Here is a 17,506-nt window from a genome sequence, read left to right as displayed (position 1 = left end):
GGAAATGATTATTGCTTACACACATAAAGTGTGCCCTACTTTTTACGTTAAACTAAACTGACCTTTAATACTCAACATTCAGTCTTTGTAGCATTTTCAATTTCTAATTATTCTTTGTTTCTTTTTCTGTCTGGTAATTCGTTTGTGGCATACGTGTTTTATTAATTATTCAGTAATACATGGTTTATGTTTTAAGTATTGAAACTGTGAAGCAGCAACTTCAAAATATATTCCAGGTAGTTTTACAATAATTCTAACATGCCCTATTTTTTAACGTATTTAAATTGGAAATTTGGTAGTTGGGTATATGTTAGTAAAATTATAAGCATACAAGAAAAATGTAACAATTGATTTTCGTTATATGAATTTTTTTTTAATTATTGATTTTAAACTACTGTATAAATTTGTTTTGTTCACTTACATTTTATTTTATTTGTGATTTACTTAAAATTAGAAGTTCTTTTGAATGCATTTTTATGTCAGTATATTCTATTATATAACTTTGTTAACAGGAAACATCATCATGATTGGCATCTTTTTATCTCTGCTAAGCTGGATCGGACTCAGCCCGGTACCATTAGCAGCTTACCTGATTGGCACAACAGAGCCAGCATTAAAGCTATTAATTTCTATCCTACTAGGATATCCTTTAGGCATTATATATAACAAATATGTGAGAGAGTACAAAGAATATAGAAATATTTACTTTATTGTTACTGGTCTGGACATTGCCTTATACAATTTTGGTTTATCTTTCTACCACAATGCAATACCGGCTATTGTTATTTATTTAAGTACAAAATTGTTAGGACCTGGTAAACACAATGCAATTATAACATTTGTTTTTAATATGACATATCTATTGGTTGGATATGTAGTAACAGAATCAGAAGATTATGATATAACTTGGACAATGCCTCATTGTGTCTTGACCTTAAAATTAATAGCACTCTCGTTTGATCTGTGGGATGGAAAAAAAATGTTAAAGGGAGAGAAACTTTCTGATACTAACAAAAAAACAGCCCTGGAATCAACTCCGCACTTTTTGGAATTAATCGGGTTCATTTACTTCCCGGCATGTTTCCTTGTTGGCCCAATATTCTCATTTAGACGATACCTTGACTTTATATCTGACAAATTTCCAATTGAGAAAGATGCACAATCTTTGGAAGATCAAGCTATGAAGAGACTTGTGCAGGGTTTAAGCTATTTAGTGGCTTTTCAAGTTGGAAGTAAGATTTTTTCACTTTTAATTGAATTGTTACTGTAGCTGTAATTATGATAGGAATAATCTTGAGTACATTTTTGCAACCAGCTATGCTAAATACAAAAAAACGCATTTAGTTATCATCATAATCTTTATTGTTTTTGTAGAGAAGATTCATAATAAAAAAATTGAGTTATTGGTTCAAATAGATATTCCTGTGTTTGCTTGCACTTGTTAAATTTTACATCACAACATACAATACTTAATCTGTGTCAAATAAGTGTTTAACTATAAAAATTTAAGTATTATTACTTAATTTTTTATTATTACAAAATTCATTAAATTAAGTTAATAGTATTTACTACTAAACTTTTTATTATTTTTTCAGTATCTGTGTTTAGTATGAAGTACATGCTCTCTGATGAGTTTTGGGAGACATCAATAATATATCGTCACTTTTATAGCGGCTTATGGGCACATTTCGCTCTGTACAAATACATAGCATGCTGGTTACTGACTGAAGGTAAGAAATTCCATAGTTTTATTTTTTCATCTTAAATTTTCTACATCACTGAATATAACATTTACAAATATTTACTTAATTAAATATAACCTTTGTTGCAGCCTCATGTATTAGATTTGGATTATCTTATAATGGGAAAAAGAAAACAGAGATGGGAGAAGTGTCTCAGTGGGATGGTTGTAACAATATAAAACTTATGAGGTTCGAAGGTGCAACTAAATTCCAACATTACATAGACAGCTTCAATTGCAACACAAATCATTTTGCAGCTGAGTACATCTACAAGCGTCTTAAGTTTCTGGGTAATAGAAATCTCAGTCAATTTTTCACTCTGTTTTTCCTGGCAGTCTGGCATGGCACTCGGTCCGGTTACTATGTGACATTTTTCAATGAGTTTATTATAATTTATATGGAGAAAGAACTGGAAAGCATAATAACCAAAACTGAAATTTACAATAAACTCTGGGCCTCTAATGCTAAATACTTGCTGTATGCCTTACTTAAAACTTATACTATAGTTTTCATGGGATGGAGTTTGATTCCATTTGATGTAAAAGTATTTTCAAAGTGGTGGCGACTGTATGCTAGCTTGTATTTCTCTGGTTTTATGCTCTTCTTGCCTTGGGCATTAATTTATAAGCCTGCTTTAATAAAATTAGTGAAAATGATATCACCACCATCAAAAGAAAACTAAAGAGATATGTTTATTAAAAATTTGTTTATAGATAAAAGCAGTATAAGTATCTTTTTTGAGCTTAAGGCATAATTAGTTGTACACTTCTAGAATAAAATAACATTACAAAAAGAACAAAATTAGGTTGTAGTTTATAATTATTTCACTAGAACTGTGGTCGTGGATTAAACCATTTAATTTCCTTATAACACCTTATATCTGAATTCTGATATTTATAAGATATGAAATATGTATAATATCAAACAAATATTACACATGTGTGTTATTTTTGTACACCTGAGACACAAGTAAAATTTATATTCTAAAATAGGTTAAAATTACTTAATTCACTTTAATTCTGTAGTGTAGTTGAGGTATTAATCCTGCGAGTAATTGTAACCACATAAAACAAACAATAAGTATTCTTAAAAATATTGCATTATGAGTGCTGTCGATAGTGACAGTAACTAATTTACATTGTCTGAATCAAATACACCAAAAAATGTATAAAGCATAATGTAAAGAAATATAAACACTTTGTAGCTAATAATTGCTTGGGTCAATCAAGTAGCGTTAAGGTTATAGAAGTATAGATGAGTAAGATGTAATATGATAATGGTTAACTAATTTTATATTTTAGTTATTGTAGTACTGTAGTAATTACTTGCTTGTACAACAATGTTCGAAAATTGTATTTAATTTTTCCATTATTTTATGCGTTCTGTTTATTTTTTAGTAATGCAAATATAATATCCTATTTGCAAGAAACAACATTAGACATAAAATGTTGATACTTCAGGTCAAGACTAGTCGAGAGTTCAAGTTTTGCTTTTGCTATGTAAATAATTATTCATTTAAATATTTAACTATTACTATTTTGTATAGTATTGTAGAGTGAGGTACAATTACAATAAAATGCTACTTATGATGATAGGTTAGGTTTACCTTTCTTTTGAAAATCCTATCCTATCTCTATCATAATAGATAATTATGTTATAATATTATATCTCAATGATACCTACAATCAATATAGAATTATTTGTAAAATTTTGGCTCAAATAAAACATTATATGTAATATTACATAATTTTACTGTTAAAAACATTTAATATTATATGGCTACTTTCATGACAATAAATGAAATATTCAAAATTTGTCTATAAATTAATAATCAATTTAAAGTAGGTTATCTACATTAAAATTATGAAAATATTAAATTATCTTTGGGTATAGAATAAAAAATACTATTTTGGATAAATCTTGCCTAATAAGGTGTGCTATGTGTAATGTAATTAAGCAAATTGCCTCATTAGCATTATGAATTAATGCAAAATAATTCAATTAAAGTCCCACTTTTTTGAAAACACTGAATATCGAACAATAGATAATGAAGACATTCTATATACTAAAAATTACAACAGCTTTTTTTTTAATTTGTTGAATTCAAAATAAACATTTTGCTATTGGTCGAATTCACTAAAATATTCATGAATTATTTTTAATGAACTATATTATAAATGTTAATACTCTTCTAATATAATATCAATGGGAAGGTTCAACATAGATAATAAAATTGAAATCCATTTTTGTTTGTTAACAATTGGCTGAGTATATTCGTCTTTAGTACACAATTATTATTTTTTATATGTTTTGCACGTGCTCTTTCGCCCTTGGCCGAAAAGATAAGATGGCTTATTTAACCTGAATAAAGTCAAGTCTTAGTACATTTGCGTGAATAAAAATTGATTATTTTGATATAATTTAACAAATAAATAAATATATACAAATATGAGTCTGCTATCTTCATTTTTTTGGGGGTTTTGAATTAGTCTTTATCATAGTGAATATAAGGGTACGCTTTAAGCCACTTGCAAAAGATAGTTAATATTTCCTATAGTTTTGAGTGACACTTTAATGATTAATGTGTATATTTAGAATAAATTATTTAGTCCCAATTTTAATTTTTACAGTTGTTAAATTGTTAAGACAGGAGATTGAAGTAATTATTTGAACTTAATCTATAGTATTTAATGCTTAAAATATTTTTTTAAAGACTGGGACATTTCTTGCCACAGCGATCCACTTTAGCCTTTAGCGTATGGTTTTTATAGACTCAAAATAAACCTGTGAATTTGTCAAAATTGAGTTAAATGGAAGAATAAATACAAAGAAACGCAGTTTTGTTTTTATTTGGCTCCCAATACTATAATAATTTATATCAATAAATATATCCTATGCAATGGGAAAGATACTCATTGTCACCGTTTATTACCTTACTGTACAATTCTAGTATGCAGTCTTAACTAATTAGTCACTAACAATAACATTTTATATTGTAGTTTTATTTAACTTATGATTTAAGTTACCACATGCTCCTATTTTACAATTTGCCTGCACTTGCAATAAGTTTCTCATAATATATCTAATTATATTTATGCTATAGTTTGAAAACTGTCTTACCTTTGCTATTAATTTACAAATGAATAAAAAGTAATAATTAATTAAGTAATTACAGACATATAAAGCCGAGGACAGTAATTGTAAAATAGGAAAAGTGTGCCCTTTTTTAAAGAAAAAGTTTCTTTATTACTGGCAGTATTTGTATGCGAAGGGCGGTGAGAACGAACACCTGCAGCCAATCCGCATCTTTCCCTCTTATTGATCCAGTACCGCCCAAAGCCTCCAATTTTCAGCTCACTCACGCTTTAGGGTTCCACGTTAAAACGAAATATTTTTTTATATATCAAATTGAGACATTTATTTAACTCAATTAAAAATTGGGTTTAAATTTGTTTTCTCAAAATGACCAACCAACGAAAGCTAGGCGAATATAGAAAAATATGATTTTATTTTAATGAAATTAAGCGATTTTCTTAAGCTTTTTCGTAGTTTCTACATCTAAAACAATAATAAACATAATATTATTCCCTAAAAGTAACCACGTAGGTATACTTATGGTTTTATTTTGTATCTACATAAAAATATATTAAAAAACTGTGGGTTCCTTATTTGTAATTTTTATGTTGATATAAGTTTAAGCAAGACACAGTCGAAACTTGTAGAATATCATTCTCCAGACGAAATTCCCTGTGGGAATTTCACCATCTGGCCTGGGCGGTTCGCCTTTCCACTAAGTATAGACACTATATATGCTTGCTTGTCAGATCAAAAAGTGGAATCTAAAGAAAAAAACTTAAAAGAACAGACGTAAATGCTTTTTTATTGATCCTCTATTTAATAAGCGTAAACCAACCTGGGTCATGCGAATGTCACATTAATATTTATCAAAACCTATTTAATTTGATTGTCTCGATCGTATGCATAAATTCTCAGCATTTTTTCGTTGTCGTTAATAGTGATAGATAACTTTGTAAATTATGTTACAAAAATGCTAATGAACACTGACAATAGACACTACGATTATTCAATTTTAAAAATAAGTAGCAATCAATGAAGTGACTAGGGTTTCAGAATTATTTTCGTTACGTTTATGTAGGTACTTATTTTTTTTAATCGCCTTTAGTATCTTATCCCATTATAAATGTTTATAAAAGAAGACAGGTACCTACTTATTTAATAAAGTGATGAACTGGTTACGGGCCGTAAGAAAAGCTTGAATTAATTTCTTGCTACGGCCCTTGACTAGAATTTTTTTATAAGTACTTAGGTGATTCGAAAATACACAGATCTATTCAACACGAAGCCGCGCCCCTTGGCCATAAATTGGTATCGGCGTTAATTATTAGTATTAAATCAGAGATAGTGTCGTCCATACTTATAAGACGTCCTACTTCTTAGTATTCGAGATACGATGAACTAAAATATAAATAAAACCAACTTATATGCTCTAAGGAGTAAATACAACAAAAAATATCCAAATTAGATTGCATAATTACCTTAGCTATTTAATATTTAAGATGTAATTTAACGTATAGTGGGCGCTTCTTAGTGAGTGAAAATATCTTATATAAAAATGATTAATACAAGTTATATATTACATCAAATTAAAATACATTTTATTAGCAATCATTAACTATGTAACAAAAAGTCTCTTTAAGGAGTACATATATGACTAGGCATAAATTACTTACACGTTATAGGAATGGCTTGGTTGGTTAATATAATTGACTATTTTGTTATGAAACTTCCGAGCCTTTTGGTAGAAATACGATTACACGAATTACAACAATGAGATCATTACTTAATCAATATTGAAAATTCAATTTTCATCTTATCTTAGTTCTTCCTTTTCTATTACATTGGTAGATCTATTAAACATTCTAGGATCTTCTGGCACCCATATTTTAGCGTGCAGTGTCCCTCCCGGCGGTCGCTCACCGCGGCGAGACCACGATAACGAGTGCGCTTGAAAGTTACTGCCTGAAAAATTAAATCATATAATCTATCTTGTCAATTTCAAAGTGTGGAAACATATGAATATAGGTATGAATAGGTGTTGACCATAAGAAGAAATAAATTACATTAAACATATAAGAAAAAATAATAATAATTGAAACAATACTTTTTGAAATGTATGTAACAAAGTATAAAAAATATATAATAAAATATTGTATTATAACATTTAATTCTGGTGTTTTGATAAGTTACGGTTTATCAACCTAATTATTGTTAAGCGACGAGAAATAAGATTCTTAAATTATTGTAAAGTTCATAATTATTATAAAAATATACTAACAGATACACGGCGAAGTTTCAAAGTATGAAATTCAATATTTTGAAACTCTACACATTTCTGATTTTTGCGTTTACAATACAGCATACAATCATTGGGCGCTGCTAGATTAAGTCGTGTTTTTTTTCTAAAAAAAATTAACCAAACAGAAATCAATTAAATCTGAAGGATATCAAATATCTAATCCAAGTAAAGAATAATTCATACAAGTTAAACTTTTAGCGACCCCCACCGGTTTCGCCCGAGAGCAATGCTATGACATCACATTAGAAACTTCTAAAATTATCAGTATTACTTTATTATATTGTCTATTTATTATATACAAAAACCTTCCTCTCGAATCACTCTATCTACTGTTAAAAACCGCTTTAAAATCTGTTGCGAAATTTTAAAGATCTAAGCATACATATGGACAGACAGCCATAAGCAACTTTGTTTTGTACTATGTAATGATGATGTAACAATATTAGTTAAAATACAATAAAAATTATGTATCCTTAATGTAAGGAAGACGAACAACCTGCAAGATTTTTCATCATTTATTAAGATTAGGTATACGAGTGTTAAATAAAATAACAATAATTAATTCAAATTCTATATTTATGAAAAATGGCTGTGTCAGCCATTCTTCATAAATATAGTAAATATTCTCTAAGCGATAAGACTAGTAACAAAGCTCCTTTATCTATATTGATATTATAAATGTGAAAGTAACTCTGTCTGTCTGTCGTTCTTTTAGTTTCTAATAATTCTTAATTTGGCGGTACAATTAGAATTAGTAAGAAATTTTGAAAAATTATCCACATTGTGAAATTTAAGATGCATAAGGCAATCAATTCAAAATCTTCGTGTTCTTATTCAGGCAGCATTACAGTAAAAAAAATTACACAATCTACGAAGATTTGACATAAAATCTTTGTAAGTAAGTCTATAAATATATTAAGGTCTATAAATGGTTCGTAAATAGATTTTGGATTGCTATTGAATAGGGTCATTCTTCTCTTTATGTTATTAATTAACAACGCTCAACGCTTACGAGCCCTAAGCGAGCGTAAACTTAAGTTTTATTTATTAACAATTATTCCGAAGATAGTGAATACAATCCCCGGGGGCTAACTAAACTTTGCAAATGTGGTAAAATGGGGTGCGATTGTTAGAGGGTGGTGCACGTGCGCGCTGTTATAGCCCTTAGCCCCAGTGTTTACAACCACCGATGGGGCTGACCTGTGCCATTCGATTATTTTATGATAACATGCATTTTTACACATGGCACAAGGTGCATTAAATTGTTCGTCTAAATTTGAATATTACTTCTCAATCGTTTTTAACGTAATATATACTTATATCGATAAATAAACAATATTGTAATTCCTTTTATATAGGTACCCATGATAGAACTAAAATGCACTTCTTAAAAAAGTAGATACATGATCGGGACCTATTTAAAATAATTAAATAAAGTTAAAAAATATATCTATTCATATTTATCACCACTTACTATATTGACACACAAATTACACATACTATTTCCGGTAATTTGAACACTTGTCATGTTCATAGCTTTTATAAACATTTTAAGGTAAGCTTACAATTTAATAATGTAGATGTGTGGTATAACAAACAATACAATTTATTTAAGATTTTTTATTCGATAAGGATTAATGCTGTATTGCTTAAAATCGCTTCGAAAATAAGCCATTATTTCTCGTTAAAAGTATAGGATAATAATAATTATTGTGGGCTATCCCTAAGAGATGGATATATAACATAGTGGACTTTTTTGAAAATCTCTTTAAGGTGTACAATACTGTAGTAAATTATTTTGATTTATCTCGATCTCAAAAAAGTGTTATATAATTCTTATTATATTATATAATTAATACGGCATCACTTTAAAACTACGATTAGCAGTGTGTCTCATATAAATCTTCCTCTTGAATCCATTTAAAAAACTACATCAAATTCCGCTGTATAACTTTAAAGATCTAAGCATATATAGGGACATACAGCAGGAAGCGACTTTGTTTTATACTGTGTAATGATGATAAATAGTTTTGTGCTCTGTGTATTATTATCACTATTGAGTTATCAGTCTTGTTTAAATACTTATCAAGAGTATAATTTATTGTTATTATAGAGTTCCTTGAGCTTACTGTAATCATGCACAGGCTTCTATTTTATTATAAGTAATCGATGTCGATAAGATTTAGACGTAATTTTTTTCTACTATTCCTTTTTAAAACGTTATGTATATGTTATTTAAAATATGCCAACCCCCAGCGGATTAGTAGCGTGAGTCTGCTGGGCAAGCAGAATAGTTAGGGTTAATATTCAAACAATACTTGCTTTAAATTGAGCATAATAATTTGGTATTCGACTATAAATATGTATTTTATATCCATGACCTTTAAAAAATCAACCAATTCAAATGAATACACAAAGATTTTAAAACTATTAATGTATTGTTTATTTATAAATTAGACAACATAGCGTATTTTTAAACTTGACCGCGATAATTTTTACCAGCGTATTTGGATAGTGCACCCAACTCTTCTTCAATTCTAATAATTTGGTTATATTTACCCACACGTTCACATCTTGCTGGGGCACCGCACTTCAACTGTCCTGCTGATAAACCTACTACTAAATCAGCTATAAACAAATCATCTGTATCTCCCCATCTATCAGAAACGACAATGCCAAATCCATTAGACTTCAGCATTTTATACGCTTCAATTACCTCAGTAAGGGTACCAGCTTGGTTTATCCTCAGAGCTAAAGTATTACCGGCCTTTTTTTCTACGGCTAATCCAATCCTGCGTAGGCTGGTCTGAGTTAGGTCGTTCCCAAAAAGTTGACTCTGCGTACGAGCCGTAAGAGTAGACCATGCCGCCCAATCATCAAATTCGAATCCATCTTCAATGGAGCATACAGGAAACTCCTTAATGTTGTCTAAATATACTTCAGCTAGTTTGTCAGATGACATATAATCTTGGGGATTTGAATTAGGATTTTTAAATTCTACATCGTATGCTCCGTCTTTATATAAATCTGTAGCTGCGGCGTTTATTCCAATTTCCGCCTTGCCAATGTATCCACATTGCTTTATAACATCCGTTAAAAATACTAATGCATCTCTGTGACTTTCTAATGGAATAGCGAAACCACCTGAGTCACTCACGTATGAAGCTTCCACGCCATATTTTGATACTATACTATTTCTAACGTAGCGATATATTTCGCTTCCGATTCGCATTGCTTCTGCGAAGGATGCCGCTCCAGTTGGCAAAATAAGATATTCTTGAAACGGTAACCCATTGCTACTTAAAATACCGCCAGTCAATATTGTGAAATGTGGCACTGGTAAAATAATACTAGCAACGCCGGCCATGTCTGATATGTGTCTATAAAGAGGGACACCTTTTTTAGCAGCACCTGCTTTAGCCACCACTAGAGATACACACATGATAGCATTCGCACCAAGCCTTGATTTGTTTTCAGTCCCATCGAGGGCTATCATAAATTGATCGATTTCTTTTTGCATTGTTACTTCAAGATTCTGTTTAATGAGTTCCGGAGCGATGATCGTGTTAATATTTTTTACTGCTTTAGACACTCCCATGCCAAAAAATTCAGAGGGATTATTATCACGTAGTTGTACTGCTTCCGCAATTTTCTTTTGATCTGTTGACGGAACACCTACTCGAAATAATCCCAATTCCGTCACCATATCAACTTCCACAGTAGGTACGCCGGTTGCATCGAAAATTTGACGAGCTAATAAAATTTTGATTGGCATTTTTAAATTTTATAAGTAAACAATTTTGTAAGTTACGAATATAAAAATAACAAAATTAAAATATTGATTAATAACAAAATTGAATTAACAGATTATATCGTGACATATTATACTATTTTTTTCTAACAAAATACTTTTCGAATTTATACTTTTTATTTCAAGCCAGTATTCTAAAAGATTTTATATCGCAATAGCGATAAGCAATAACAATAGCAACGTTTTCTATTTTTTAAAAACACACAGTAAACAAAAGTTGAAGAGGTCACGCGGGGGTTGGCGCACGTGCGCGATAATCCTTATGTAAATCCTACCATTCCATTTCGATAAGGTGTAAAGTATTAATTGAAAAATATATTACACAATATACTTTCCTTAAATCGCTTAATCTTTTCCCGTTTTAATACCATTTTATATTTACAAAATAATTTATAGTTAATTAACAAAAAATATTTATTCATAAAATGAAACGAGTAAGTGATTGAAAATACTTGAATACAGAGGTATAAATTACATAATAAATTATTATAATCCACACATACGATCAATTTTTAAGTAGTTTTCTGTTTTTACGCTTGCTTAAGTGTTCACATAATAGTATTATAATTCAAGTATTAAAAGCATTGGGGGAGATGTAATGGTTTTCTAATACACTCCGCCTCCCTATTTATAAAGTGGCAACTCTCAATTTGCTATGGTGTGATTCGCAAATGCAATACTATAGACACCCTTGTTTATTTTTCTCCTAATGTACTCAAAATGATAGAGGCACGAATTAGCGGGAAAAACGATCTACAACATATTTCTATTGGGGAGGTAAATGTTTATAAAATTTCAACTATGTTAAACACTAAGTATATTTCTATATTTTTAGTTAAAAGGGATATATAGTGTCATTAATAAACCACGCTTCCCACAGGCGCATCATTACGTAGGATAATATGAGAAAATATAATGAAACTATTACGGTGTTCTCTTCCATGGTTCGCAATCGTCACGCGATGCACCGTGGGAAATATGGCGTGATGGCACCTGGACTGGACCATCGATTGAATGATAACAGTTGTAACACGCAACGTTTTGTTCTAATCGAATAGATGATTATGCGAAATTACGCGCTCTTAATAATTAAATACGTAATCCTAATAAACTGGCACTTAATAATTTGGTATCAAATCTATATTCATTGTCTTTTGAAAATTTCATAATAAAATCTTATTTTTCGCACTAAAAATAAAAGAAAAGCCTGTGTCAATTATTCTACAGCTTTTATAAACGACAAAATACCAATATACCGACCAATAAAATGACTGGTTCAGATCCCGTGTCAAGTTAATAAAAAACTTATTAAGCTTTGCAAGCAAGACATTCTTAGAAGCAACTCTAAATTATATTATTACATTGGTCATTGTTAAGTTCCTAGGAATGCAAAGCAGTTTTTCCAACAAACGAAGAGAGAGTGTCTTTTCTTTCGTGTTTAATTGCAATTCTATCGGACTTATGCAGTGATTGTATTACAATTTTATTGTTGTTTGTTTATAATTGTTGTTTATATAACTACATATATTACAGTATAGGAGTATGGACTTAAAACGAATTCGTATCAATGATAAGTCATAAGTAAGGTAGCAATTATAAGTTTTCTGGTATGAATAGAATAGTTGAACTAGTGAATGTTGCAATAATGTAGTAAGTATCGATCGTCGAAAGGTGCATAAACAAAAATTAACCCGGGGTCGGGGCCTGGCACTAACTGATCCACCAATGGGGGAGACAGTGCGATTTTAGATTTTTAATTATTATGACGAATTATTTAACTATTATTTATTTATGAATAAATATCGACACTAGTTTTAATTCATTAGTAAAGATAAATATATTAAATAAAGACGATTAAAGGGTGACGTTATTTCCCTAATTAAGTAAAGTTTGAATTGTTTGCTTAAAAACATTACAAACATTAATATTCCGGTAATAACTATGGCTTATGTTACGGCTAATAACATAATTTTCGATAATTGATTGTATTTTGACCTACAAGTTGGATACATTAAAAAATAAAAGTAGTATTTTGCAGTACCTTATTAATTACAAATAAAAAATAATGATTAACTATTTGATAAATTTCAGGCCCGAGCAATTACAACCGTGATAGTCTTTTTCAGATAATAGAAAATTACGCAGGAGATATGACAGCCCTCAAGTGTGTGCGCAAACGCAGGTGTAGGTACTTTCTATTTCCTCTCGTAATCCGATAAGAGACCAATTTGACATGACCGGAGAGAGTTCAGGCGCTGGACAAACGGATGTAAGTTTCAATCTCATATCTCATTTTTATATTGGGGTTCAAGTTCAAGACCTTGGGATGTACTGCCTAATTACTTACAGCTTATAGCATAATAGGCTATTTGACTGGCTTTTAAAATTCATTTTATATTATTTAGTAGAGCTTAAGGAACCCAGTTAAAGTTTATTATTTTTATTTCAAGTTCATATTTGCCGAAAAATATCATATTAAAAGTTCTATATTTAAATAACGCGCAAAAACGCTACTTGGGCACTATGGCGCTGCAATGGGATCGGTGACGTCACTTGCCTGTATTTTAATCTGTGGTACATATAGTAGACAATCAAGGTTAACAAGCAAGTAACTTCATCATAAGCCCGGCTAATCATCAGCGTTTTGTGTCATGTGACAAACGTTTAACAAAATGCATTTTTATTTATGGATTTTTGAATAAATTAACATTCGTTAATAAATAACCATTTTTAAACTCATAATATAAACTGGTTACAATAATTGACACTTTATTTTTCGCATTGTTAAATAGCCTATTAGGTATAAATAGCCTATTAGGTATAAATTGCCTGTGACGTCTTTTTTGGGTTATCCGTTGATTTACATCTGTTAATTAGTTTTTAATATTTCATAAATAGTACAAAATCATATGAAAGCATAAATATTTTACAAATAATCTGATTAATGGGTTATGTATGGACGGAAAAAGTAATTACATTGCATATTTTGATGTTTAATAAACAACAAAAATTACTGAAGAAATTATGAGAGTATTTTACAGAACGAAATTACTTACTTATTTATTTCTGCAAGTAGGTATTTGTTAATCCCACGCTTCGGCTTAACTTAAATGTAAAGAGCGTTTTAAATCGTTAATAAATCAAAAATTACATATTATAATAAACTTTAAACATGGTCATATACCTTTGTGTGAAATGTACAACTCAGTAAGAATGAAATGCGTTTATATGAAAATGAAGTTTGCGTAAATAAAAGTCTGTAGTTAGGTTAATATGAACTGGTTATTGTAAAAGCCACATAGGAGAAAATCTGAAGAAAAAGTCTTAAGATTTTGTACAATAAGTATATTCTAGATGGTTAACAGACGTGACTCCTTAATGTGTAAATTACAGAAAGAGGGACAGCTGTATACATAGGCATAAATAATTTTGTACATATACACTTAAAATATCACTCGTACATAATACGATAAAATAATAAATATATTATATTATTAATGTGGATGCATAATTATATTTTTTTAATATTCAAAAATACAAAGCTAGCTGATGATTATTAAGTATATAAAATACGTGGATATTATATGAATAAGTACATACACTATAAATTACATAAAAGTGGTTCGAATCCGGGTAAGATTCACTGAGTTTTCATAAGCATAATTTGGGCCTACAATTCATCTCCTGCTCAAAGGCGAATGTATACATCGCGTGGAAATCATGTATCGGATGCAATTCTGTAATATTTACCTATTGGTATAAATCGACAGCATTGTCTACAAGTATTATGACAAAACCTCTCTGTCTCTGCATTGGTTTATTTTGATTAAAGTGTAGCATTTATATGCATATGCAAAATGAGAAGATTATGTTAGATCAACTGTAAAACCATACAACTTTTTTGCTATCACTATTAAAAAGTCTTGCCTTAGTATTTCAGGATTAATTATTATATCAGTGTCTTTAAGCATCGCCTTTGCGCATAAATAGCCATTGGCAAGAAGTTGTAGTCTTAGATAATTCTATTAATTTTTAATAAGTTTATATATTCCTAACACAACTAAACAATAATTTCGGTTTTCAGTAAAGTTATTTTTGCTAGGCCCAAACACAAAATGTAGTGTTATATGTTTTATTGAATATTTTTCTGTTTCATTAAATATATTATAAATAAAACAGTTCACGGCGGATTATAATTTCAACTTGAACATATTTTGTCGCTGAATAAGACGACTCTTTTGGACCAAATTTTAGTGATACTATAAATGAAAAAAAGAGCTAATTATTACCTCTTATGATAATTTTCTTTTGTTCGTGACCCGTGTTTTGGTTGTTGGTGACTCCCGAGAGCATTGTATCTGGCCCACTTCTATCAGCGCGTACCTATTCGAATAAAAGTATTGTAAAAAGTATTTTTTGAAACACAACGCTATTATCATAGCTAACAAGCAATAATTATATGGCAAGCACAATCGATATGAACCCTTATTCCGACCGTAACGCATGGACTTAACATCGATTTTTTTAATTGCTACAAATAACATTCTTCACAAGCCTCCTATTACATGCTTAAAGTGGATAAAAATAGGCTCAGAGTTATTTAAGCAAAGTAAGGCACGTTTCATATTACACCTTCTTTAAATTAATACTATGAAAATGTTTAGTTAAATGTAATTTATGTGATACTAGTAGTCGCCCACGGCTTCACTAGCATTTTAGGGTGTTGGTTGTCAAGTGTTAGACAAAAAAATACAGACGAATTGATAACCTCCTCCTTTTTGAAGTCGGTTGAATAGTAGCCAATGTCCAGTCTTAGAGTTCAAGTTTGCTTCATGCCAAATTTCATCGAATTCGGTTCAGCGCAATGGTCGTAAAGACGTCAGACAGACAGACAGAGTTACTATCACATTTATAATATTAATATAGATTACTTAGATACTTATTCAAATAATTGATAAAAACAATAATTAGATATTAAAAATTTATCCTTCAGCACTCTGAGAAAATTTATTATTACCTTATTATTAATAGATACTGAATATTGAATAATGTTTTATCTAATTTCAATTGTAAGTTTCAAATTAACTTACCAATTCACCGAGAAAACTTATATATCCTATGGCTAATTTGAGAGTATCCACTTTTGAGAGTCGTTTTTCATAAGGTAATGTTGGAATGTGTGCCCTCAAGCCTTCGAAAGCATCATTGATTGACTGCATACGGCGACGCTCGCGCAGGTTTGCCGCTTGTCTTTGCTGAATCTGCTGTTGTGGACAGCGCAAGCGACGTTTATGCAGTCTTCGATATTCCGATCTTAAAATAAATATTTGTTGAAACATTTTTACAGTATATACAGCTGAAGTTTATCTGCCACTAAAATAGTCGAGGTTGTGATTGTTTAGGTAAACAAATATTTAAGATAGTTTCAATTTTTTAATATTCGAATATGGTAGGCACACAATATCTTCGAATACATTTTGCAATTTGATTTAGAAGTTTGTTATAACAAGATTTTGCTCAGCTGTTTCATTGTGCATTTAAATAAAAACTTATTTCAATAGGTAATTCAGTACATAGTATAGTCGCAGAGCTATAATATTAAAATGTTGAACGTCGTTTACTATAGTTACAAATATGTATAAATAAGTTATATCAATTCTGAATCTGTATATCTATTGCATAAAACACCGCAATCTACAATTTGTGTGTATTATTAATTAAGACAATACACCTACAATGAGAAATTAAGTGTCATGACTTTATATTTAATTTTCATGCATTTTCACTTAGACGTACTTATTTCAATTTTACGCTAGCTTTTGTAATAATAACATTGGTTTTAATAAAAATACATGTTTTAAAAATAATGTCACATGCGAAATGTTATATATTAAGAGTGTAATATAAAACTCACCTTTTCCTCGGTACTGAAAGATTTTCTTGGTCACTGGCATACAGACTACCATCTGACATTGAAGAATCATCGTACAGAAACATATCAGAGCTGTTCCCCGAAGTCGGAGATCCATTTAAGGTTATGGAACTGGCGTTTGTCTCCAGGGACGCACTGTGGCTTTCATTGGCACTATCCATTTTTTATAAAATATTATCCTTTTAGGTTTTTACCTATAACATATTATTTATATTATCACTCATTATTGCACTCCGATCGTCACTGTTGCTGTGATGGAAATACACTCCACGACGAATTGAAGTGTAGAGGGTTCATGTGGAGGGCTGAGGTAACGATAGCAAGACCCGCCCACCCCCTACATCCCGCCCACTTGGCATAACCATTCACTGGAGATTTCTAAAACGAAAATAATAACAAATAACATTATGAAAATCCAATAATATCAGATTATTTTGGAGTTCATAAGATGTATTTTATTAAAATGTTCAGAATAAGTACGTATTGAGTTCATTGACGTTTAGTCAATATGTACAGAACACTTTACTTATTTTCTAATAATGTGCAGATTTTCCTATTACTTATATGAATTAGATTAATAACTTATACGATTATTAGGCAATAAATAATATATTTTTAATATAATGCATAAATATTAAGTAGGT

At 30.1% G+C, this 17,506-nt stretch overlaps 2 protein-coding genes across 2 annotated transcripts; both read right to left on the bottom strand.

Annotated features, from left to right (window-relative positions):
• Positions 1-780: 780 nt before the first annotated feature.
• Positions 781-17,024, bottom strand: LOC124542867 (pancreas transcription factor 1 subunit alpha). Its single transcript, XM_047120755.1, has 5 exons — positions 16,845-17,024; positions 16,021-16,243; positions 15,220-15,313; positions 6,681-6,782; positions 781-1,172 (listed from the first exon to the last, which is right to left on the bottom strand). Exons 1-5 carry the CDS (start codon positions 17,021-17,023, stop codon positions 1,066-1,068), a joined length of 705 nt encoding a protein of 234 aa, XP_046976711.1. The 5' UTR covers position 17,024; the 3' UTR covers positions 781-1,065.
• Positions 9,546-10,993, bottom strand: LOC124542866 (enolase-like). Its single transcript, XM_047120754.1, has one exon. It carries the CDS (start codon positions 10,892-10,894, stop codon positions 9,593-9,595), a length of 1,302 nt encoding a protein of 433 aa, XP_046976710.1. The 5' UTR covers positions 10,895-10,993; the 3' UTR covers positions 9,546-9,592.
• Positions 17,025-17,506: the final 482 nt, after the last annotated feature.

Source organism: Vanessa cardui, chromosome Z, assembly GCF_905220365.1.
Source record: "Vanessa cardui chromosome Z, ilVanCard2.1, whole genome shotgun sequence".
In the NCBI taxonomy this organism is placed as follows: domain Eukaryota; kingdom Metazoa; phylum Arthropoda; class Insecta; order Lepidoptera; family Nymphalidae; genus Vanessa; species Vanessa cardui.
Note: the sequence above shows the minus strand (reverse complement) of the source record. Positions and strands in the feature narration are given on the sequence as shown.